Genomic DNA, 24,129 nt, shown 5'->3' on the forward strand with positions numbered 1-24,129 from the left:
TTTTGAACTACAACTCCCATCAGCCCCAGCCAGCACGGCCACTGGATTCGGCTGATGGGAGTTGTAGTTCAAAAAAAGTAACTTTTTCAAGCTCTGCCGAGGACCGAACCAAGGACCTTCTGCATGCAAAGCAGGTGCTCTACCACTAAGCTATGGCCCTTACCCTATGGGCACATGCAGGGCTTTGCATGAGTATTATTCCCCCCATTCAGTTGAATGCCTGTGTGCAAATGTTAGCACAAAGCAGGGGTAGTGAACCTTTCTCAGATGATGGCCAAATTCCCTTCTGGGCAACCTGCCACGGGTCACATGGCCAGTGGTGGGCAGGGACAGAAAAAAATTGGGTGCAGCATGAATGGAAATGTTACCTTTGCACAGTAGGCTAGTTTGTACACATGCACACACCCGAGCAACCCTGAGCAGGCAGCCACCTTCACTCCAGGACAGGAAGTCTCAACACCTATCACCTGGATGGCTCTCACACTCTCACCACCTCTAGGGCTGCAGCAACAGAGGAGATGGCAAGTCAGGCAGAAGCATCGGGGCTGTTAGCACAGTGCTTGGCTAGCTGATGTGAGGCCTGGCTGTGACTCACGAAGGGGTGGAGCTTCTAGCTCATGATAAGCTCTCAGTGCTCCCGTAGAGCTCTAAGCTCTGCCTTCCTGGAGAAATAGACAAGAAATAGAGTTCCAAGAGTGCAATTCCTGCAGAATTCAAAGAAGTAAGTGCCAAGGAGATGCCCGTTTAGAATAGTTTATCCGATGAATGGAGGAAGAAGACGGCTCCCAATTTTGGAAAGTTGAAAACCAATAAAGGTTGTTTATGGGTAAACTGTTTTCAAGAACAAAAACTCCAAAGCATTTCATATGAAAACAATTGTCTGCAAACCCCCATGAGCTCTATTTTAATGCACTTCACTTCACATTAATATTTCAGTTTCTGAAAACTAGGGCATATCCAAGATCTGTTTGCAATAATTTATCAACGAACTGCCAGTTATGACGCTAATTTCTCTCCATTTAAATTTTTTTCTTTAAAAAGGCTAACAGTTTCTAGTTTCCAGCTGTACAGCATTTAGTTTTTCATTTTGTTGTTTTTCTTCTAACAATCTTGTTTGTTTCTCTGCCTTCATTATTCAGAGCAGATGTGCTGAAACAGGCAACCAGCCTTTTGCTGTCCACTATGCATGTGGCGCAGAAGTTACGGCTTTTCATGTACACAAAAGAAAGAAAGAGCCTCTGTCGGTGTGGCTGAACAAGCCACCTTCTGAATCCCTGTGTCCCCATAACACAAAGAGGTTGCATGAGATGTCTACTATCGACATTCCAAATTTCCTCTGTTTCTTCAAATCTTTGGAAAAGTATCCCACAAAGATCTTACCAGCACTGCCCTCTGTTGGTCACACACAAGAAACAGAAGGGCCCAGAAGAGAGAGACTCCAGTGGAATCGGTTCTTATTAACACCAAAGAACTATGGCATGGATGCCGTAAGAAACCAAAACATTAACAACATTCCTACATTACAATAAAAGTCTGTTCCCATGAGTGAGCGTCAAACTATTGTTTACAAAATAAATATTGCTGAACTGGCTTACATTTTAAGTACCCACCTAATTGTATCCCGAGAGAAACCAAACCTGAGCAGTCTGAAAAAAGAATTAAAACTATTACATTTGGGTGCTTAGCCTCCGTATTTTTTTATAATTTAAAAAAGAGCAACTGCTGAAAAATACATTTATTTAAACTGCCCCATCAACAAGTTATCAGAGCAAGTAATGATCTTTAAAGTTGAAACTATACAATGACTATATAGGGCTGAACAGAATTTTCACAAGTTTCAATATTTATGTTGAAATTTGCATGTTTGACAAGGGAGAATGTTTCACTGAACAGATAAGCAAATTTCACAAAAATAGAAAGCATCTTTCAGCCAATTCCTGGATGCTAACAAGAGTTCAGTAGGTTCAGCATCACTTTACAGAATGTGTGTGAGCAGGGGAAAGGGGGCTCCCAATTAGTTTCTGAGCATAACTCAAAGTGCTGGTCATGAACTTTCAAGCTTTATGGTTTGGACCAAGAGACCTTAAGGACTGCCTTCTGCCGCATGAATTGAGATCAGCTGCAGAAGCTTTGCTTCATGTCCTACAGCTGCCAGGCGAGTGGCTGGTAGGGGCACTGGGCAGAACCTTTTCAGTGGCAGCACCTATGTAGAACTGCCTCCCCCTTGGATATCTGTACAGGCCCTCCATAGGACAGGCATTCTCATGCTCTTGCAAAGATAATTTTGTTGGGTATTTGAATGATTTGCCGTACTCCTGGTCTGTTGTGGCATTTTGGTTTTCTGAGGTTGCTCTTCTACAGTTCTATGCTTTTGTGTCTCTCTCTCTCTCTCTCTCTCTCTCTCTCTCTCTCTGTGTGTGTGCGCGTGTGCGCGCGCGTGTGTGTGTGTGCGCGTGTGCGCGCGCGTGTGTGTGTGTGCGCGTGTGCGCGCGCGTGTGTGTGTGTGCGCGTGTGCGCGCGCGTGTGTGTGTGTGCGCATGTGCGCGCGTGTGTGTGTGTGTGCGCGTGTGCGCGCGTGCGTGCGTGCGTGCGTGCGTGCGCACATGTGATTGTTTAGTTACTAAGTTTTGTTGCTTTGGTCCTGTAAGCCTCTCTGAAAGTCTTTGGTAGAAGAATGGCCTAAGCATGCAAAGAAATATAAACGTATTATCAAAAACATACTGCAAAAACAATCCCTCTCTTATTCCCAAGCAACCAAAACACTTGCTCAAATAAAAAAGGTTTGTATAAGTTCTAGAGGATGTTCAGGCTTTGGCAAACCTGAAGTTGGCTTTGACCAGCACGCCAGCGGAAAGAGCTTCTGACTATCTAGGCCAGAGTGCGCTTTCCCCTGTTCCTGCACTATCTGGGACTGAGGGCCCCTCCTGCCTCCCTCTGCGGTCCTTTGAGAGGGCTCTCTCTTCCCTGACACAACTTCCTAGGTCACAGAGTGCATTTGCTGTTTCCCTGATAATAATAAATCATCACTTGTTATTTTGACACAGAGGTGTGTGTGTTTTCAGTTAGGTATTTATGATTAAACTGTTTTGAATTGCCTTTTATACGGGGGAAGTTATGGCTAATAACCCATTATATTTATATTTCTTGTTTTCGTGCTTTGTTGTGTGAGTGCTTACAGAAAAGCAGGTGTAAAGTGGCTGCCTAACAGATGAAAGAAGGGACAGCAAAGGTCTGGAAGAATCCCAGCTGTAGAACAACTCCTGAGACAGAGAAGGAAAAACTCAGGAGCATGACGCCTGAAGATTTGGGGCTGGCACCTAGGGATTACAAATATTTGTTCACCCCATTGCAGAGCTGGCACCTAAAAATTTAATGCCAGCTGCCAAGGATCTGAAAACTCTTTCTGAAGGATAATACGTTTGTGTCTTATTCAACCCTGGCTATGCACATGGGACTCATTTGTTCTCTGAGGCATGTGGAAGGAGGAGGACACAGTGCCTTAGATAAAATAAAATTCTTGCCCATTAGAGCCATTCTGCTCAGGTGCCTGGGGCAGCTTCATTTTGGACACTCACTCAAGAATCCTCCATATAAGTGTTTCTCCTAAAGAACCCTCTGCTTGTAAATAAGGTTTTAAAAAATGCAAAAGTGCTGTAGTTTATAGCAGTGTAAGCTGACACCTTTCTGAAACTCCATGTATGTTTTTTAATGTCTCATAGGACCACATCAGAAGAGGTCATGATTACCTCATTGGGCAGAAAAGGAGCAGAATTTTGTAATATAATAGGCATTTTTTTAAAATAATAATCACAGGCTCTGTAGTTGAAGAAGTTTGGGGTGGACTAAGGTGATCTCTGAATTAAGCAAGGACAGTGTAAACAGAGTATGCAATACCTAGGATGTTTCATGTGCTAATTAACTCCGCATATATGCATATACCACAGGGGGCTTTTTTCATTCTTGTAGGACACTGCATTTCATCCTGGAAGCCACCCATATTGCATAAACAGAAGAATAAAACATATATTTTAATCTGGAAAGCTATTTCAGTGAGAAAAACTAAGGTTTTTTCTTCCTTTTTGAATGAGGGAGGTATTCTTAGCCCATGCATTGCTTATGTTAAATTCTCTCAATCTCACTATTCCACCAAAGCAGCTCTTTAAAAAAAATGACAGCAGGGATGGAGCATTTATTTTTTCAACAACTGCAACAAGCTTGCTGTTATGGGTTAAGCCAGATCTCAATTGGACTCCAATCAATTAGATGGGCCTCTCCATAACCATCAAATGCAAGATGCAGAGCGTATAATTTGAAGAGAAGGAAGGGAACATATATCATGAAAAACTAAAAGTTAAAATCGGGCTGGTTTGAGATTTTCCCATGAAGAAGAGTTGGATGTCTCTGTGAACAAGCACATTTGCCTCTTGGCATAAGCTAATTAGAAATAAACAGAGGATTGTGCAGCGACTGGCAGATGAATTAGGCATCCTTGTAGGGCCCCTTGTTTTTTCCCTTTAGTCTTCCCCTAAGATGTACAGATTGTCCTCCAGTAGATAGTGCAATGGGATGTTCCAGACAGGGCTGTGAGATCACTGGAACACAAATCTCATCCGCACTGTGCTTCACAGAGCAACATCCAGCATTCTATGGGCAGGACATGCTGGGCGCAGGAGTCAGTAAGTCCAGCTCTGTTGTGGGGCATGGAAATGCAAATGTCACAGACCTCACAGCATCACTTCAGGGGCAATGATCAGCTGGACACTTCCCCTGCAGAAACCCCATTAAAATGAGAAAGAATGCAGAGGAGCATATGGCTGTTAGGGCACTACGCGCAGCTGGTTTAGCAATGTTTCCGTAGGGGGTGTTCCCAATACATCTTGCCTTGAGTAGGTGGATAAGCTTACACATTACCCTTCTTCTGAAGAGTAACAAAGGTCAGTGAAATTTGTGCCCAATCATTTCCAAATTCAGAAACAAAGCAGTCTAAATTCTGAGAATGCCACGCTCAGATTCTGCAACCAGATCCCAATTTTCTCTCCATGCTAACACAGTATGCCATTTACAGCAGGAACAGAGCAAGCTTTTTTCCATCAAGCTTGCATTCCCTCGGAGGTGATCCGTTGGGGGCTGCATGTGGGTGGTGGACAGGGCCACAACCTTCTCATGCACTCTCTCATTCTCTTGGTATCATAATCACTCTACAGTGTGCATGCTGAGAAACTGTGAGCAATGCATCACCACCTCATATGCTCGCTTGCTCTTTCTTATACACACACAAACCTCTCCCACACACACACTCATCCATCCAACCCTCTCACCATTATTTATCCATTATTTATTATTTATTTATTTGATTATTTGATTTATATCCTGCCCTTCCTCCCAGCAGGAGCCCAGGGCGGCAAATCCATCCATGTACAAACACACACACCACAAAAGGAACACCTTGTCAAAGCACTAAGCTCTTCCATCTGGGCAGGGACATCTTCCAAAAGCTGGACCCACACTTTAAAAGCGCTTTTCTCTTTCCCACTCTCCCTGCTGTCAGGGAACCATTTGGAAGCTCTGTGTGAGCTCTGTCTCTTGCTTGGGAATAAAGGGGCAGAGCCCACAGAGGCTCCCAACCTCTGACTGGGAACTTCTGGAAAGCCAGAATTTGAGAACAAACTCTGAGTGGGCTGGAAAACCCAAAGTTTTTAGCTCGCCAGTTCTATATTAGGAGAGGCGAGCCGTTGCTGGGATGCACAAAAGAACCACAGAGAAAAGGAGCAGAAGGCCTTGATTAGCATGCACTACTCCCCTCCTCACACAGGACATTGGGGCCTTATCTCCACACGCCTTGTGTAGAATGGACATTTCCAATACCTATGGGGATGGGGCACTCCCTGAAATTCAGCAACAGGAGGAAGACTTGTGTGGGTAGGAGGGGGGGAGAGTAGCCGGAGGTCAAACGAGAACAAAGACAGATAATGAGGAAACTCCTGGGAATCTGTACCTATTGCCAAAAATTGAAGCCTCCCATTGTTCTGAGGACACTCCATTAGTTAAAATAGAACGTTTAATTATTTCTGCAGTTTGGTATTTCTATTAAACGTGCACTGAAATATGAAACGTTGAGCTAATAGAACACATGTGGAGGTAGAGAGAGTTCTTTTTGGCAGGATTTTGTTGGTTCCATGGACTATCATGCCAGAAAAACAAGACCTAAATCCAATGCAGCTACCACGACAAAAAATTCAGTGGGGGGTGGGGTAGAAAGACACACAACTAGCGACATAACACAAGAGAAAATGACGCTATGAGCCTTTCTGCCGGCTGAAGCCTGGCTATTCTTTCTGTGGGTTAATATTTCATAGGTAAGACTTTCTAGTACTTTGTGTCATACATTTGTGTGACCTCAAGACAATTCTGCACATGATAATTTGATGGACTAGGTTCAAAGGCCTTTGTGGGGTACATTCCTATTTTTACGCTATTGTTTCCAAAACAATTGGAAGTTCGCTTAGTAAAAAGGCACACTCACAGCCAGGGAAAGGGTGTCAAGGGCCTGCTCTGGAACATCTAAGGCAGTAAAAAGAGAGCCTTTCGAGCATGTGCGGAATGCCTCATGATCAGCAACCCTAACCATATCCCCATGCATCTGGAAATAGCAGGAAAAGTTTGCAGTTGCTGAGATAAACGAAAGCAGATGTGGAAAGGCTGCTCTTTCTCACGATGATGATTAAGTCAAGTGTCTGTTATCATCGAAAATCCTGATGTCTGCAAAGTTTGTTGACCACATCTGGCCATGCCGACAGCCGACGATAAGGAAAGAGGAACGTTCTTTCCATTTAGCACAACACCAAAGCAGACAGCAAAAGTTTAAGATATATGGACCCAAGCATGTCAGAGAGGCACATTTGCTACAAACTGGATTAAGTTTCAGATTTGTTCACATGAAAACCAACACTCTGCCCAGTCCCATGTGCATGCAAGCAAAGTGCGCTTCCCCCCAACAAGACTGCAGCACTCCATAGAAGTTAACACAAGAGGTGAATCCCTACCTGCCCATCTTGTCCAACATGAACCTGATGTATCTGCAAGTTACCCTGTAAAATTAAAAAAAGATATATGTTAAATGCAAGTCAGCCAGGAATTAAGAGGAACGTGGAACTGCACAAAGGCACACATGTCTGGCTGTTATTAGGGTTCTTCATGAACGATTGCTTTGGTTTACTTAAGGAAATTCACTGTTTTAGAAGTGGATTATAGTGCTTGGCAGTAAAAGAAAAACTATGTAAAACTCTTGTTTTATCTACAAAAAATGATTTTACCCATGGACAAGGCTAATAGCTATACTATAAGTGCCCATATTCTGCCCCAAGAATGATGATGTCTAAATAAATTAAACAAATGTGCTTGTTCATTGGGTTCATATCTGACTTTTAAACCATCGGGTCCTTGCAGTGGTATACAACATTTTTCAATGCAGTTTTAAATTTTTCATTTCTCTTCCTCTCATTCTCTTTTGGGTCTCTCCATACCATTTTGTAAGCAATAAACTTTAAAAAAAAAACATTTAAAACCCACACCATGATCCTCGCAGTGCTAAACCTCTATTCCCATACATGTCCCCAAACAGTTGATACTCTTAGGCACCAGCCTTTGGCCACTGCCTGAATTCTGCTTTAAAGTGTTCGGTTTTTGCTAGTTATGGGGAGGCTAACAGAAGGGCAATCTCACACCACAGCCACTCAGACTCCTTCTGTTTTCTGAAGTTTTACTTGCCATTGCTCCTGTAGTTACATACATAAGGACTAGAAACTTCGTTGCTGTTTTTAATAAAAGCAAAGATCTTCAGGAGCTATAAAGGGTTCCAAACAGCAAATTCTCTGTTCAAGGAGTGCAAATTCTCTAGAAGGCATGGCTAACCAACATGCTGTAGGGAGTTTTGTTCTAGCTTTTAAACAACAGCACCCTTCACTTTTTTGCTCAGATTTACAAACATACAGACCTGCCTAAAATCAAAATGTCTGTCAGCCTAAAATTAGTAGAGTAACATGCCACAGCTTTGGCTGGTACCAAATGCAACTTTCCTAATGGGTACAATATCTACTCTTACCAGCGCTATCATTTCTGCTAGCAGCGATTTCTTTGCTTTTATCAAAACTTGGTCCCTCTGGCAAACAAGGGCTCCATTATGGAAGTCACAAAAGACATCCTCAGTTACAAAAAATTCTCAATGCTATAGCTGATTTTAGAAGAAGCCTTGGGAAGACATGAAGCACAGGAAGAAATTTCTATGTAATTTGCAGTTACAACAAGAGGCGTCCGGGGGGGATGTACTTTTCACATACAAGAGGGAAAATGAGTATTCCTTTTAGAGGGGGGTAAACCAATTGTCATCCTTTCTATGCTCTTTATGCTGTCAACAACTATTCTGCTTCCATCTGAAGGAATCGAGTATAAACTGGAACAAGCTCCAATCCAGATGTTTTCTATCCACATGGATGAAAGAAGGACCTGATCCTGCTTTCCCTCATGTCCAAGGTCACTCCCTCTGAAGTCATACAGGCGTGCAAGACCAGACAGACTCTTCCTGTAATTTGTTAATGCCTCAAGAGGCAACGCTTCTCTGGAGCTTCCTCAACACCACATGAGATCCAGAGTAACTAGGTCCTCCGCAGCTTCAGACTAGTCTAGAATAGGCATCGTTTGAGGGCAGGTTCTGACACTACATTTTTTTCTCCTTGTACCTTTAACTAAAAATAGCTGAAGACGCAAATGCAGATCCGCTTCCAAACATGTGCAATGAGCCGAAAAGGAAATCCCTGCATGGCTACTCATACATCACAACACACACACACACACTCCTTCATAAAGAAGTGTAGCCCTGCATGTATAAAAGTATAATGCGGGATGCAATCCTGTTTATCCTGCTGTGTTTTTAATACAGCTGGGAATCAATGGGGTGGGGATATGCAATATCCTGCATATCTTCATTTCAGTGGTGCATGCATAGGACTGGAACATACTGCTTTTCTGTACAGTGCCATAGGTTTAACCTTATTCTTGTTTTCTCTGTTAACGTGTGAGGCATGCTAAGAGTTGTAGGGCCACTACAATTACAGGATAGGTTTTTGCCCAGCTGGCCCATCAGTTTGTAGCTCACCTCGCTGTCTTGCGTGATCTGGACCTGCTCTCCTTGTGGCACCTGGGCTATGTGGAGGTGACCCTGTGGGATCCGTGAGGGGGAGGGGGGGAAGGAAACACAAGAAGCATCAGTCAAAACTAGAGGAATATAACAAGCTCAAAACAGTTCAACTTAGCAGACATGGAAGAAGTCAGTGTCTCTCGTTTCAGAATTCTTGCTGCACCTACACTTTGACATCACTTCATTTCAAGTACAGATGGATTGCTAGACCCTGGGTGGTACATAACTAACTTATCCAAGGTTTTCTTTTCTTAGTATCTGGGGAGTTTCTGACTCTGGTGATGACAGGAAGAGTATAATTAAGATTCCTGTAGAGAGTTTAGAGCTGTCCTCCTGGTATACAGCCTGGAAAATATCCACTGGGGCATGGCTTGTTTGGAAAGTGCAAGGTCAAGCTCTTCAGGAAAGCTTCATCCTTCTCCAGGGAGAGAATAAACTACATCCTGACCCTTCCTAGTATGTGAATATGGGGCAAGAATTCTAACATAAAGCCATCCTGTATCAATTACTGTATCAAGCAAGAGGTTTTAGGTCCCAGTCCTTCAGTGGATTTGACAATACTGGAACAATTTCTCCCCTAGAACACACATACACTTGATGAGGGTCAACAAACTGAGCTTGAATCTTGGAGAGATGCAGGTCTTGTGGGTGGGTAGTTCCTGTGTCCAGGAGATAGATCAACGGCATTTCCAGGATGGAGCTGCACTCCCTCTGAAGGAGCTGCACTCCCTCTGAAGGAGCAGCTACGCCATTTGGAGGTCCATTCTTTGATCCACCTTTGCCACTAGAGGCTCAAGTGCACTCTGTGGTCATGAGTGCTTTCTACCAGCTTTGGCTGATACGCCAACTGCAACTGTTCCTAGAACATGATAGCCTGACCACAGTGGTCCATGCATTGGTAACGTTGAGACTCAATTACCGCAACACGCTTTATGTGGGGCTGCCCTTGTATCTGGTCCAGAAGCTGCAACCAGTGCAGAATGCAGCAGCCAGGCTGCTCACAGGAGCAGATCACTGGCAACATGTCACCCTGCTGCTGAAAGAGCTGCGCTGGTTGCCAATTTGCTACCAGGCCAGGTGCAGGGTTCTTGTCTTAATTCACAAAGCCCTAAACAGCTTGGGCTCAAAGTACCTTAAGGACCGCCTGACTCCCTACGTCCCATCTCGATCGCTGAGATCTTCTGATGGGGCACTCTGAGTGGTCCCCCACGCCCTTGAAGTTTGGTTGGCCTCCACCGGGGACTGAGCCCTGCCCTGTGGAACTCGATACCAACAGAGGTTTGGCAGGAACCATCCCTTCTTTCCTTCAGGTGTCTCCTGAAAACTGAACTTTTTAGATAGGCCTTTTAACATGAATTCCACCACCACCCCAACCAATGCAGTATTTGTTGATGCTTTTTCATTGTTTTTAATTATGTTTTTATTGGTTTTTTAATTCTGTTAAATTTTTGTATGTTGTAATGCTGCCTTCATATATTTTTATGAAAAGTGTGGCTTATAAATATTTTAATAAATTAAATAAATAAATAATAAATACACACATAGTTCTTGAGTCAATAAAGCCACCTGCCCAGCCAAACATAAAACATAAAACAGATGGTTGTGACTAAGACCCACTAGGCATTTGCTGAGTTACAAAGGTGTCATGGAATGTTATGAACATTCAAAGTGCAATAGGATGCTGACAAACAGGGCAGGTTCTGTACAGGAATAGAAAGATGGTGTGGCTAGGAAAAAGCTCAAATGGGTCTAGGGAACTGTAGAGGTCGTATGCTGTTGATTTGAAATATCCAGACCAATCTTTGATCCCAACCTTGCAGCATGTACACAGCATGTACGGTTACATGCAATTAAAAAAGTATCACTATTTTCCTGGCTATTAATACTGGCTCCTGGCATCTCTGGCTACTGTAACAGCGACGTTTTACTGCTGTTTTACTTATAAAGCTTTCATTGTTATATTTTGTCATTGTTTTACTGTTCTGCAGATCATCTTTGTATTTCTTTGAAAGGTGAGATACAACTAATTCTAAATAAATAAATATATAAATAGTTTGTCATGTTCTGTATTTTCAACCCCATGTTGCAAATGCACTGGTTCCCCCCCCCCCGGCCTTTTTTCCAATAAATATCACAAATGAATGGATGGCATTGCTCACAGAGAATACCATGGCTTTGCCACAGGGTAAAAATGATACTTGGAATACTTCCTTTTTAAGATCACTTCTACCGGCACTGAATAATTACAGCCACAATACTTGGGTGATGAACTGCATATGCCCTTTGCTCTTTATTTCAACTCTGGTGGACAGGAGCACTAACCCCAACTCAAGGACAAAATTTCCACTGGTGTAGAATGGCAGCTTTCCAATCACTCTGAAGTAGTGCCAGTTGACAATTGCGGAGAACCTAGCCTGAAGAGTTTTAATAATAATAATAATAATAAAACTACCATACGTCACTGACCTACAACTACTTCAGCAAGAAAATCAAGCATATCACTTGATTTAAAAAGAAAAAGTGATAAAGGAAGGCAAAGAAACTTCCTCCCCAAATCCTGACTGGCCCTTTGCTAGAGAGATTTACCTGCTGGCAAACTGGCTGCTACTTTGGTTTTTAAAAGTATTTTGTGTTCATTTTCACATGCCTGTGTATGAAACCAAGATTAAAGATATCCAAGTGGAATTCCATCAAAGGCCTTCCTTATATTATAACACACCAACAACTGCACATGAATTTCAAAGAAACACAGACCCTTCTATTTCAAACAGTTTCATTTCCTTTGGAAGGAAACTGTCTATTTATAGGGAGAAGCGGCATACCGAAAGTATCAAAATGACAATAGGAACTGTATATAAAATTAGACCACAGATCCAATCCATGTCAAGATTAAAATCGCCTTCCTTTCACAATGTTATGCTCTTACTGGCTTCCAGCAGAAAACATTCAAAATGTCTGGGTTTTTTCTTTTGTTTATAGTTTTCTTTTAAGAAACTGATTAGTTTGTGTGCAAGTAAGACAAGTCTTTCAACAGGCAGTAGGAAAAGGCAGGTTTCCATACCTGCATGCCACTTTCTCTATCCACCTCAGGCAAACAGCAACTTTGAGGGATGGTTTTCATTGAGAAACCAGCATATGTGGTAAATGTGTGACTGTTGTTTTTTGTTTTTTTGAAATCCTCATCCAGTGCAGTAATCCTGAGCTGAATGGGCTTCTATGGGAAAATTATTATTTATTTTGCTTCATTTTATTTTAATCATTTTGGAAATATATACAACAGATTTCCATCTATGGATGTCCAAGGAATGCCTCTGTGTGAAAATGGCACAGTATTGAAATAATCAAAAGGACACTCTTGATGGATCGTGATGGACATGCGGAAGTGTGTGGTTTCTACTGTAAATAGGAAGGAAACCTTCAAATCACTTGTTCATATATGGAAATTATTTTGTCATTATCTTGGACACCTTCAATATTCTGTACAAATGAAAAAATTAGAGGGAAGAGAAGAGGGTCCAGTCCAATTCATCGTGCCATGAGATACAACCAATTGCAACTATTGAGTGGACTTGCAATGATTTCTGGCTAACATTTACAGCCCTTTAAAGCAGCTCATTCCACATAAAAGGCCTGGCCTCAAGCAAAATGGCTGCACATGAATAGTGCACCTAAGGGATGGATGCTCCACACACTGTGAGCTACTCATGTGCTATGCCTTCCCACTGAGTCCAGATATTGCCACATGCTTTGTCTGCATGCCACCACAAAACAAGTTGCCATCTCAGCCCTGAGTGGAATTGCTCCCGCTATCTCAGGCCTGAGCATGAACAAATTTCAAAACAGAAAATAATGTGTAAGTCATTTAAAAAAAATGATCCTCAGGTCTAATCATAGTGGCTCATACAACAATGAGGCCGCAAGTCACACCAATAGATAAACTATTCCCAGTCCATACTGGGCACTGGACTGGACTAGCTTCAGACATAAGTGCAGTGATAAGGCCTGAGAGTTGAGAACTCCACTCCTGCACTTGGAATGGGGCAGAAGTTGGCCAGCCAAAGCAATCTAGTTTGTCTGCCAATCACATACAACTTGGTTGTCCAAAAATGTGCTGGATTTCACTCATATCCATCACTGCTGGAGAGAGCTGCAGTGCTTGGAAACCTCGAAAAATATCAGTAGGAGAAGTATGCATTCCCTCCACCTAACTGTGGGGAACATATTTAAGTTCCATGCAACATTGCCTTTGATTTAATGACATGAAACAAAGTTACAGAAGCCAATGCAAGCTTTTCCATGGCCCACCAATGCAATCATTTTTTTAAAGAAACTCAAAAACTTGAGTAATGGCAAAAGTGTCATGCTTAACTTTTAAACTTCCTGTCTTCTGTGGGTTTTGGGTCAAAGTGTTAACTTTATTTAAACTTTTTGAAAAAAGAATTTAATGTCAATGTTTATAAGCTTTGCTTATACACATGCATTTAAATGGATACACATGTAAGGAATTCAGCTAACAGATGTTGAAAAATGCTTCAGAATGCACTTTGGAAAAAATGATAAATGAATCACAAATGGATTTCCAGATTGCTGGTTCTTCAGGAGCAGGGGTGCAAATGCCTAATCCCCTGTGATTGTGCCCTGTGTGTGGAAGGAACAACTGAAATGTGTAAGTGATCACTTGACAGCAAGTTCATACATCCATACAAAATTACTATAGTTATTCATATCAATGGTGCATCTATATTCAGCATGCATGCATACCTCTAACATCACAAAATATTTGATTTTTTTGAAAAACCAATAAAGGAACTCTTCGTGGGTCATATTCTTTGGGGAAAGGAAAGGTTGAACCTACGCTGCAAGTACATAAAACTGAAAGCTGCTCAGGAGAATAGAAGAGATTGTAAAGAATGAGTACATACTACTTGGACTTGGCCATCTTCTCCTATCTGGTGGATCTGGACTTGCTGGGCATTGGCCAGAGCATAGTGAAGCGCTTGTGGCTGGCTGGCCTGTATTTCATTTGGGGCTGATGATGTACCCTGAGCACTCTCTGGAAAACAAACAAAAACTCAGCATTATTCATTAGGAATCTCTCTGCTTGTGGCCATTAAGAACACTTGGAAACTGCAGGAAAACAGAAAAGAGGAGGAAGGTGGGGTCATTCTACAATAGGTGTCATGAGAAAAAGATTGATCTCTGGTCTGCAATGAAAGGGGCTATCCAAAATGTGAGTGGGGTCTACAATTACATCTTTCTTTATTTCTGAGCTATAACAACTTCTTATTAAATTAACTAAACTGCAAAATACTTCCTGGGGAGATAAAAAATTGTAAGGCACCTTTTTGCCCAGCTGTGTGAACTCAAACCTTCTATACACTCATGTAACTCATTTCCACCAGCTCTGTTTTATTAACCTATAAATGGTTCCAGATTAATTAACATAGTTTCCAATTTGGAAAGCAAGCTTTCTTCCTCTCTCCCCCCCCCTCATTTTTTTTCGATTCACTGATTACCTTGAGTCCATCCAGTTGTGACTTCATGTTTCCAATATGCCGTTCAAACCCACTTTACAACTTAACAGCTGGTTAGCTTGCGTGTCCAAATCTATAATCCCAAATGTTCCCACTTTTCCCTCCTCCCAATAGGCGCCAAACTCACAACACAACTGAAGTATAATGTATAAAAAGTGTGTCACTCATTAAATTATTGCCATTTTGGAAATACCCAATTTTTAAAATATCCAATTGCTTCAATACAACGTTGGGGAGAGGAGAAGGGAAGGAAAAGTACAGCCCACATGTAAAGCAGGAGAAATTTTCAAGTAGCCTAGTGGGACATATTATTGGATTCCTCATTTTCATTAAAATGGGGTTCTAACCGTGCTAGAGATTCCAAAATAAAGAGAGGCAATCACATCCCCTGTGCTTCTAAGTCCATGCAGGAATGTGTTTCGGCTCATCCAAATTATCCACATTAGATTGTTACTACCTCAAAAATACATTCTCAAACACCACGGAGAAGCAGTTTTCATAATTCTACATGCGCGTCTTTGTCAGTGTGTGCATATATATGTAGACAAATGTGCAAGTGAGAAAGTGGAGGGGAGTCAGGATTATGAACATTGCAAATAAGCATGTCTACCACCTGTAGCCTGCCAAAACAATAGAGAAGAGTATGTTAACTCATGCACATGACATTTACACACTGAACAGACGCCATTAAAATAAGCAATGGAGCTCCACTGCTCCACTTAATCCAGACCACATTGACCAGGCATCCTGTTTGAGCAAACATCTAGTGGTGGCAGAATAGGAGATTACATTTTCGTAGCATATTTTTAAAATGGACTTATCTACGTTGCCATTATGAATCCAGCATTCTTATTGTGATGTATTGTCCTCAGCACTGAGCTAGCTCCCTCCCCATGTTCAAACTGCATTTCTTGGTGGTGCTGGAAAGAGAACCCCCCCCCCAAAAAACAGGTTTACTTACTGACCAAAAATGTCCCATTAATCCATGAATGCTCTTGAGTAACAAGACCTACAGCACATTAAAGCAGCGCTATAAGTTGTTTGTAATGGAACAACACAAAGAGACCCAATATTTGTCGCTGGCCAGCTGCTTCTCTACAGATGTTAGAAATTATTTTTACTTCCCCAGGGTTAAAGTGGGGTACTGGTAAATGCCGCAGACGTAACACTAAAACAAAAGTCATGCATTCACAACTGAATCTCTTGAGAAGCAAGTTTGCTTATAAACAGAATTTCAGCATCTGGCAGGAATGCCATGGCCCCAGATAGGAAGGGGAAAGAAAGGATTTATCCATATCTAAACACCAAAATCATCATTCATACATAATTGCCGGATGCGCCACCACCTACAAAAAAAAAAAATACTGGGACTTGGCAGAAATAATATTTATCCATTTTCAACATTAAAAAAAGAATACGAATATTGCATTCAGCTTGGAGGACGCATCTATAGTTATGGATTGTCAAAATGTAAACAATCTGGCCTCTTTTTTATAGTTTTGATATACTAGAGAATGCATGAGTTGGAAGGAGAGTCTACAGCTGAGTTGTGTTGTTTAGAAAAGAGATTTCATTGGGCCAGTATCTAAAAAAAACAGACTGAACTCTGTTGTGGCCACGCAGGTAACAAATCTTGAATCTGAAGCATCCAAATCTTGAATCTGAAGCATCCTTTTTTCCAGGAAGGTGTTGGACAACCAAAATCAAACAACTCTTCAGTGAGTTCGGGTATGAATTTCTACAGATGGAGGATAACAAAGTACAGAAAAAATTGCAATAGTCAGGTTTCTTTTAAAATATTCTCATTTCAAAACAAGGGCCCCAATGTGTTACAAGAAGTAAGCCAGGGTAAAGAAATCTTGCTTCTTCTTTTTTTAAATGATACTCATCAAGCTAGTTTTAAACACTTGGGAAAAATGCCCAGTATAGACACAGACACACTTCTGAGGCCTGTCTCCAAAACGTACACCACCTTGAAAAGTCAGAAAAGGAAGATATGTCAGACAAAAGTAGTTTATAACTGTTTCAAAAGCTGGTGTTTTTAACTTTCATACTGTGAAAAAATGAACATTCTTCTCCCTGCAGTCAAAAGCTCTGGCTGTTGCCACATCACGTTTTCCATTTTTATATCTCTTCATTGCCTCTTAAAATAATCTAGACCTAACCCTTCTACAGTTTATGTAGGGGATGAAAGATTCCCATAAAATCTAAAAGTTCAGAAGTTGCCTTCCTGAGGCCATCTGATATTCATCAGCCGCTCAAAAACATGGCAAACCCCATGTCTGTTCAAAGACGCCTCCTTTGAGTAAAGGGTAAAGCTGCTTTCTCAGACGAAGGGCCACGTCATGTGTCTTCAGCTTCAAATACAACCCCTAGCTGGCAGTTCAGCTGCATTCACACAGATGTTTTGTAAGAGAATCCACCAGCTTGCCCTTCATCCACCTTCCCAACCAGTACCCCAGCTCCTCCACTCTGTGATGTCACTTCCTCCTTTAAGGGAAGGGCCATAGCTCAGTGGCAGAGCATGTGATTTGCATGCAGAAGATCCCAGGTTCAATCCCTGGCATCTCCAGGTAAGGCTGGGAATGTCCCCTGCCTAAAATCCTGGAGAGCTGCTGCCAGTCAGTGTAAATACTGAGCTAGATGGACCAATGCTCTGACTCAGCGTAAGGCAGCTTCCTATGGTTACTGTGTTGTTTGCAACTCTGCCTCTCAGTTAAAGAAGGAAACAGAGTTGCACCAACTGCCTGCCACAATGTCCCCTTAGCTGGTCAAAGATGACCAGATGATGGCTCGGTGAAACAGCAGTCCCACTTGCCACTCTTGTCAGGAAAAACATGAAACTAAAACACAAGCTGAGGCAGGAGCTTGAAGCCCGATTCTGGGAAGCACAATCCAGACCGCAGCAATCAATACCTTCAGCACAAAAAGCAACAGTCTTAAGAGTAACCACACCAAATGAATTAATGTTTGGGGAGGGGGGCAGGACTAAGCCCGGCAATCTGCTCTGGTTAGTGTGAGAAATTAGTAAGTCTTGTGACAGCTGTAAACTTGCTTAGTCAATTAAGCAGAGAACAACCTTTATTAACAACTCGAGACAGAAATGATGGAACAGCAAAGCAGGCAGGGAGTTGTGTTCTTCTTTTCATCGGGTGCGAAAGCTGGAACATTAGCTTTTGTTCAGTTCCGTTCAGTTCAGTGGATGGTGGCTGACAACCGGAACTAATTTGGTCCCACGTAAGTTTCGTATAGGAATATGGAAGCAATTCTACACTTTCATTATTCACTCTGCCACAGGATGATCAGCCTACAGATGAGGACCAGAGCCTGATGCAAGGGTGTAAAAATGAAGCCTTGTGGCACCATTTGTTATTAAAGGAGATGGGGATCCTGTACTGAGAAGTCTTATAGGCCTGAGACTCCAACTCTGTGCTGTCAGATTTGCCATCTTCCTTTTTTAAGAGGTACAGACAAATGCAACCCCTCACACTTACTCTCCTTTCTGCCAGTCAATAGGATGGAACTGTTCCAAACCAGAGACAGTCCTATGACAGAGCAAACTACTTCCCACATTTACATAACAGGGCAATAACAGATAATGCGAGTTATGGCAGGGGGCCCATTTGGCTGGGGCCCAGTCCAACCATCTCTCCACATCAAGAGAAAACCGAGTCAGGATATCTATTTTTATTTATTGCTTTTATTTATGTATTTTATTTAAAATTGCTTCATGACTAGATCGCTACCAGCTCTTTTGTTTTCCTGCAAGCTTGTTTTGGGGGGCCGAGTGAGATTTCCAAAACATTTCTCGTTTCAACAACTATCTTCCATACCAAAACTGGTCACAGATCATGAATGCGGTCACTGCGCTCAGCCATCCTCCACCTTATTTTGTGTGTGCATCAGAGAGACAAGTTTATTGGCTGGAAGATAAAAGCATGGGCCCTAAAATGTAGCCAGAGGAGAGTCCACAGCAGCCTTACCAACCACGTGAGGCAGGCAAATTTTGATCTGAAGCGGCCTAGAACGGATGAGTGGCACCTTGACATGAGGAGCTGCCTTATACTGAGTCAGATCGTTGGTATGTCCAGCCTAGTACTGTCTACTCTGACTGAAGCGGCTTTGCCAGGTCTCATGAAACCCTGGGATCCTCCAACAGCAGGTGCTAGGGAAGGAATCTGGGACTTTGTGCCTACGAACAACATGCTCCACTCAAGTGGGTGACTTCCCCTCATGCATTATTTAATACAGAGAATGCCCCTCACATGACTTCTCAGATATGCAGTTTCTGCTTCATTGCTAAAAACCTCTGCTTTACAAGCCTAATCTACAACCGCCAGCTTGGTCTGACCCTGCATAAGCTTGGGTGGCAAATTGTAAGACATGATAAACAGCAATTAGTCCTGTCCTAAAAACCAGTCCTATTTTAGGTACACCCAAGGGTTTAGGCATGCCCAGTGGGACTTCCTATAGCACAAATACACATAAACTCCAAAATGCCACAGGACAATCTACTATTGATGTTTCAAAAGTGGTTTGCCACATGGGAAGGGTACGCCTGGTCTTCAAGACACAGCCATCCCTTCCTTCAAGAAGTTGGGTGGCAGAGCACCGGCCTTGCATTCAGAAAGTCTCAGGTTCAATCCCTGGTATCTCCAGGTGGGGTTAGGGAGGATTCCTGTCTGAAACCCCGTAGAGCTACTGCCAATACTGTCTCCTGAGCTAGGTGGACCAATGGTCTGACTTGGAATAAGGCAGCTTCCTGTATTCCTAATAAATGTAAGAGCCTCTGCTGGATCAGACCACAGGTCCACCTAGTCCAGCATTCTGCTTCCTCTGGTGGCCAAACAGGTGCAGCTGGGAAGCTCACAAGCAGATCATGGCCTTTCTTCATGTCCAACAGCAACTGGTATTCAGTAGCATGCTACCTCTGAGCCTGGCTATCAATGGAGTACCTTCTCATCCTCCATCAGTTTTGTCTAATCCCCTCTTAAAGCCATCTAAATTAGTGGCCACCACCACATCTCATGGCAGTGGATTCCAGGGGAACAGTGGATTCTATAGTGGACTCCTGCGTGTTATATGAGACGGACTTTCTGTAGAAGAGGGCTCTCTATTTGCAGGAAGATTTCAGTATGGGGAGAAACAGGAGCATTCAAAAATGGCACTCCCCCACCTGGAGCTTGAAGTCGGAAAGTTTAATCCATCTCCTCAGCACTTCACCACTCCGTTTTGCTGCATGTTTAGACCAAGCCACAGGGGAGTTCAAGCAAGGAGCAGGGCCTTTCCTACTACAGCCCCAAAGCTGTGAAACGAAAACCCAGTGGCAGCATCCCTACACACATCCCTAGTTTTTAGGGGTGCAAATTCCACCTTTTTATTTTCTCTTTATTGTATTTCTGTCTTGCTGCTGTATTAATTCTGCTGCTGTTTTGTGTTTGACAGTTTTACCACATTTTGCACACACAAAAATATCAGTTTTTTAATCTGCCTTAAGGTCATTAAATACATGAAAGCAGAAAGAAGAGGTGAAAAACCTATGCGTCCCATCCCCGTAACTTTCCCTTTGGCACAGTTTTTGTAGGTGGAGAGAGGGCGTCCCTAGGTGATTTACTTAGTGGAAGATATGACACTTACCAACAGGGCCATGCTGGTATACTGACCCAACATCATTCTATAGATAAAAGACCTTTCTAGCGTACACACTGCCAGCATGCACAGATACCTAAGTACATGTCTACTGTATCCATAAAGGAAACAATTAAGAGAAGCTCAAACAAACAATTCCAACCATAGATATAGCTGGTGAAGTTAAAGCACTAATTAGCTGTCGTTTTCGTAAAGGCTATCAGGTTGATCATATAAAATTTTCCACCAAAAGCAGATTTTGTCATTCCTTGCCTATGATACAGCGGTTAGCGTTAACATGCAAACCAAACCTTCATGTGGGCAAATAATCTTATTTCCTCTTCTTTCAGCTCCCTTCCAACCCCCTGCTTTTAATACACAGCATACAAACATCCCACAACCCAACTTTTAATATAAGCATGAGCCAGAAGAGTCCCAAGAGGACATTCCTTGGTTCAATATTTTGCCATTTCAGATTCGTGCCTAAACTTATGAAGAAAGCAGAATTTCTCCCAAGTTTTGTGAGAATGTGTACTTTTCTTTCAGGGGGTGTGCATGGAAAATGTTTTTCCCCCTGAAATTAAGCATATCCTAATAAATGGAATGTGCTCGACTCAGTTCCTATTATGAACTAAAACCATGAAACACTTGTAACACAGAGCATAACAGAATCTTCGTAGCAGAAGCATTTGTCGACTAGGTGTGGGCAAACAACAAACAATACCCAATACCCAAGCAATACTACAACAATACCCAAGCAAATACACAATTGGAATGACACAGTGGAGACACATAGCAGAACCTGGGACGAGATGGTGAAAGGCAGGTAGAAATATTATAAACAAACCAACTTCACAGTGAATCATCGGGGATGGAATCACAAATCGTGCTACAAGCCATGATGGTTATGCTGTTCCTCCTTAGTCAGAGACAGCATGCTTGCAAATAGCAGTTGCTGGACACTGCAGCAGAAGAGAGCGCTGTTGCACTCAGGTCCTGTTTACAGGCTTCTCATAGGTCACTGTGAGAACAGTAGGATGGACTAGATGGGCTCCCTTTGGCCTGATCCAGCTCCAGGACTTTTCTTATTTATATATATATATATATATACATACATATATATATACATACATATACATATACATACATATATATACATACATATACATACATATATATACATACATATACATACATATATACATACATATACATACATATATACATACATATACATATATATACATACATATACATATATACACATACATATACATATATACATACATATATATATATATATATACACATACATACATACATACATACATATAGATATATATACACACACACACACACACACACACACACACCGCCCCATAGCAGAAGCTCTCTGGGCGGTTTACAGTAACTAAAAACATTAAAAGCAAATATACAAATTTAAAACACATATTTTAAAAACAATTTAAAACACAATTTAAAACAATTTAAAAGCACATGCTAAAATGCCTGGGAGAAGAGGAAAGTCTTGACCTGGAGCCAAAAAGATAACAGTGATGGCGCCAGGCACACCTTGTCAGGAAGATCATTCCATAATTTGGGGGCCACCACTGAGAAGGCCCTCTCCCTTGTTGCCACCCTCTGAGCTTCCCTTAATCCTACATTAATGGATCCCTTATTCAGATCTCTCATCACCCCACGCAACCCTCACCCACAGGAGTAAATCCTGGGCAGCGGCAACTTTGGCAAAAGGAACACACACAATTAGGATGAAAATCTTTATTTGCTCACAATCTATACCTAGTAGCCAATATTTACCAGATGCTGCAATTTCCCTTTTTTAGTGGTAATAGTTTTCTTTTCTGCATATTAGCAGGCACGGTTCACACCAAAAAAATGCTCCTAAACTTGGCATGAAGAAAACCCAAATGACACCCATGTGAATGTGCTTGTTTATGTGGCTTTCAAGAGCCAGGCTTTCCATCTTTTTTCTCCAAAAGAAAGGCGTTCTGTAGAGACAAATACTACCGAACTTCAGCCATGGGCATTTCTGTACCAGGAAATGGTATTATTGGTTGTTTATCTGCTGCTTTATTGTGCTTTGACAATGTTCTTAATTATTTGCCCACTTTGAGTTTTGTTTGAAAGTGGGATGGTTTTAAAAATAACAATATTAAACCTAATAAAATTAAATATAAGGAGGACCAGAAGTTTCTTTTCAGAAGCACAGGCTGCTTCTTACCTGAGCCGCTGTAAGAGGATGAGGAAGGTGTACGTCTTGAAAAGCTTTTCACTGCAAGACTCTGGCCTCGCTGTTTTCGCCGCCAAGCTGTTCGGCATTTAGAGTCTATGCTCTGCTTGATCCGGTACCAGTCAGACTCTGTGATTCCAAACTTATAGAAAAGGTGACCTGCAAAACAAAGGGAATGCACAAAGTCAAATCCATATTCAAATTTGTGGGCTTTAATTAAGTGGACTGCAGATTTAGAAAGACCTAAACTAATTCCTGCCATCTCCATTTCAAAACTACATGGAACACACCTCCGTACTCAGCATTACAGGCCTGGAAGGGCACTCATAGCTTGTTTCATATTGGTTTCAATTATCATGGCTTCCCACAAAGAATTCTGGGAAACACAGCTTGGTGAGGGCCCTTAGAATTCTCTGTAAAAAAAACCCTAACACCCCACATTGAACTACAGTTCTCTGGAGAGAAGGAATGTCTGATAACCCAGGTTACATGTGATGACGGCCGTAGACTTTTACATCCAGCTTCCTTCAGTAATTCAGTAGAGATCCTCCGTAGCGCAGAGCGGTAAGCGGTGGTAACGCAGCTGAAGCTCTGCTCACAGCCGGAGTTCGATTCCAACGAAAGGAGGAAGTCGAATCTCCGGTAAAAAGGGTCGAGGTCCACTCAGCCTTCCATCCATCCGTGGTCGGTAAAATGAGTACCCGGCATATGCTGGGGGCTAAAGAAAGGCCGGGGACAGAACTGGCAATCCCACCCCATATATATGGTCTGCCTAGTAAACGTTGCAAGACGTCACCCTAAGAGTCGGAAACAACTTGCACTATAAGTGCGGGGACACCTTTACCTTTTTTTCCTTTAACTGCTTTAGACATGCACTAGGCTTGTCAGAACTGCATATGCAGTCTCTTCTGTAAAATCTCCAGGGACATAAATGTCATAACTCTTCTGGGAAATTTGATAGCTCGGTGACAGAACATTTGTTTTGCATATATAACGTCCCAGGCTCTAGTCCAGTTAAAGGAGAACTTGGAGAGCAGATGCAAATCTGCACACAGGCTGACTGAGTAAGAGATGGCAGACATCTCTGCAAGGCCCTGCACCCAAATACTGACCATCGCAAAAGACTCTTGTAGTTTATCTGGTGCGTGTAAAGCAGCTGTCATACGTGGGACACATTATATTTTTCCTCATTGCAGCTGCCTCCACATGGGAGAGGGAAGGATTTTCCCCATGCCACTGCAAACTAGTCATCCATCCCATCGTAGACCAGCACAAAGAGAACTTTACCCTCCTTGCTAGTCAGCACACTGATAAATGCAGAGGACGAGGTGCTGCTTGTTTGCAGAAGCAGGACTCCCTCTGTCCCATCCTGGTTCCAGGAACTGAGAGGGAAAGGACTGCACAGCAAAACTGGGCAACGCTTGCTTCAGCTGGGATTGCATCAAGTTCTACCAGGGCTGAGAATGGTTTAAATGAAGACTGGCTTTTAAAAGAGAGCAACCACAGCAGATATAAGAGTCATT

At 42.4% G+C, this 24,129-nt stretch overlaps 1 protein-coding gene across 4 annotated transcripts in view; it reads right to left on the minus strand.

The window, feature by feature from the left end:
- BANP (BTG3 associated nuclear protein) overlaps positions 1 to 24,129 on the minus strand; it is a 199,721-nt gene that overhangs the window by 84,244 nt on the left and 91,348 nt on the right. For 3 of the 4 annotated variants that reach the window (XM_061594509.1, XM_061594512.1, XM_061594513.1), the window contains exons 8-11: positions 22,598 to 22,765; positions 14,116 to 14,246; positions 9,152 to 9,223; positions 7,044 to 7,088 (exon numbers count right to left, since the gene is read on the minus strand). In XM_061594509.1, coding sequence (XP_061450493.1) covers positions 7,044 to 7,088; positions 9,152 to 9,223; positions 14,116 to 14,246; positions 22,598 to 22,765 — 416 coding nt within the window. The remainder of the gene's footprint in view (positions 1 to 7,043; positions 7,089 to 9,151; positions 9,224 to 14,115; positions 14,247 to 22,597; positions 22,766 to 24,129) is intronic. The other variant, XM_061594510.1, reaches the window with a different exon arrangement.

Source organism: Rhineura floridana, chromosome 13, assembly GCF_030035675.1.
Source record: "Rhineura floridana isolate rRhiFlo1 chromosome 13, rRhiFlo1.hap2, whole genome shotgun sequence".
Lineage (NCBI taxonomy): Eukaryota > Metazoa > Chordata > Lepidosauria > Squamata > Rhineuridae > Rhineura > Rhineura floridana.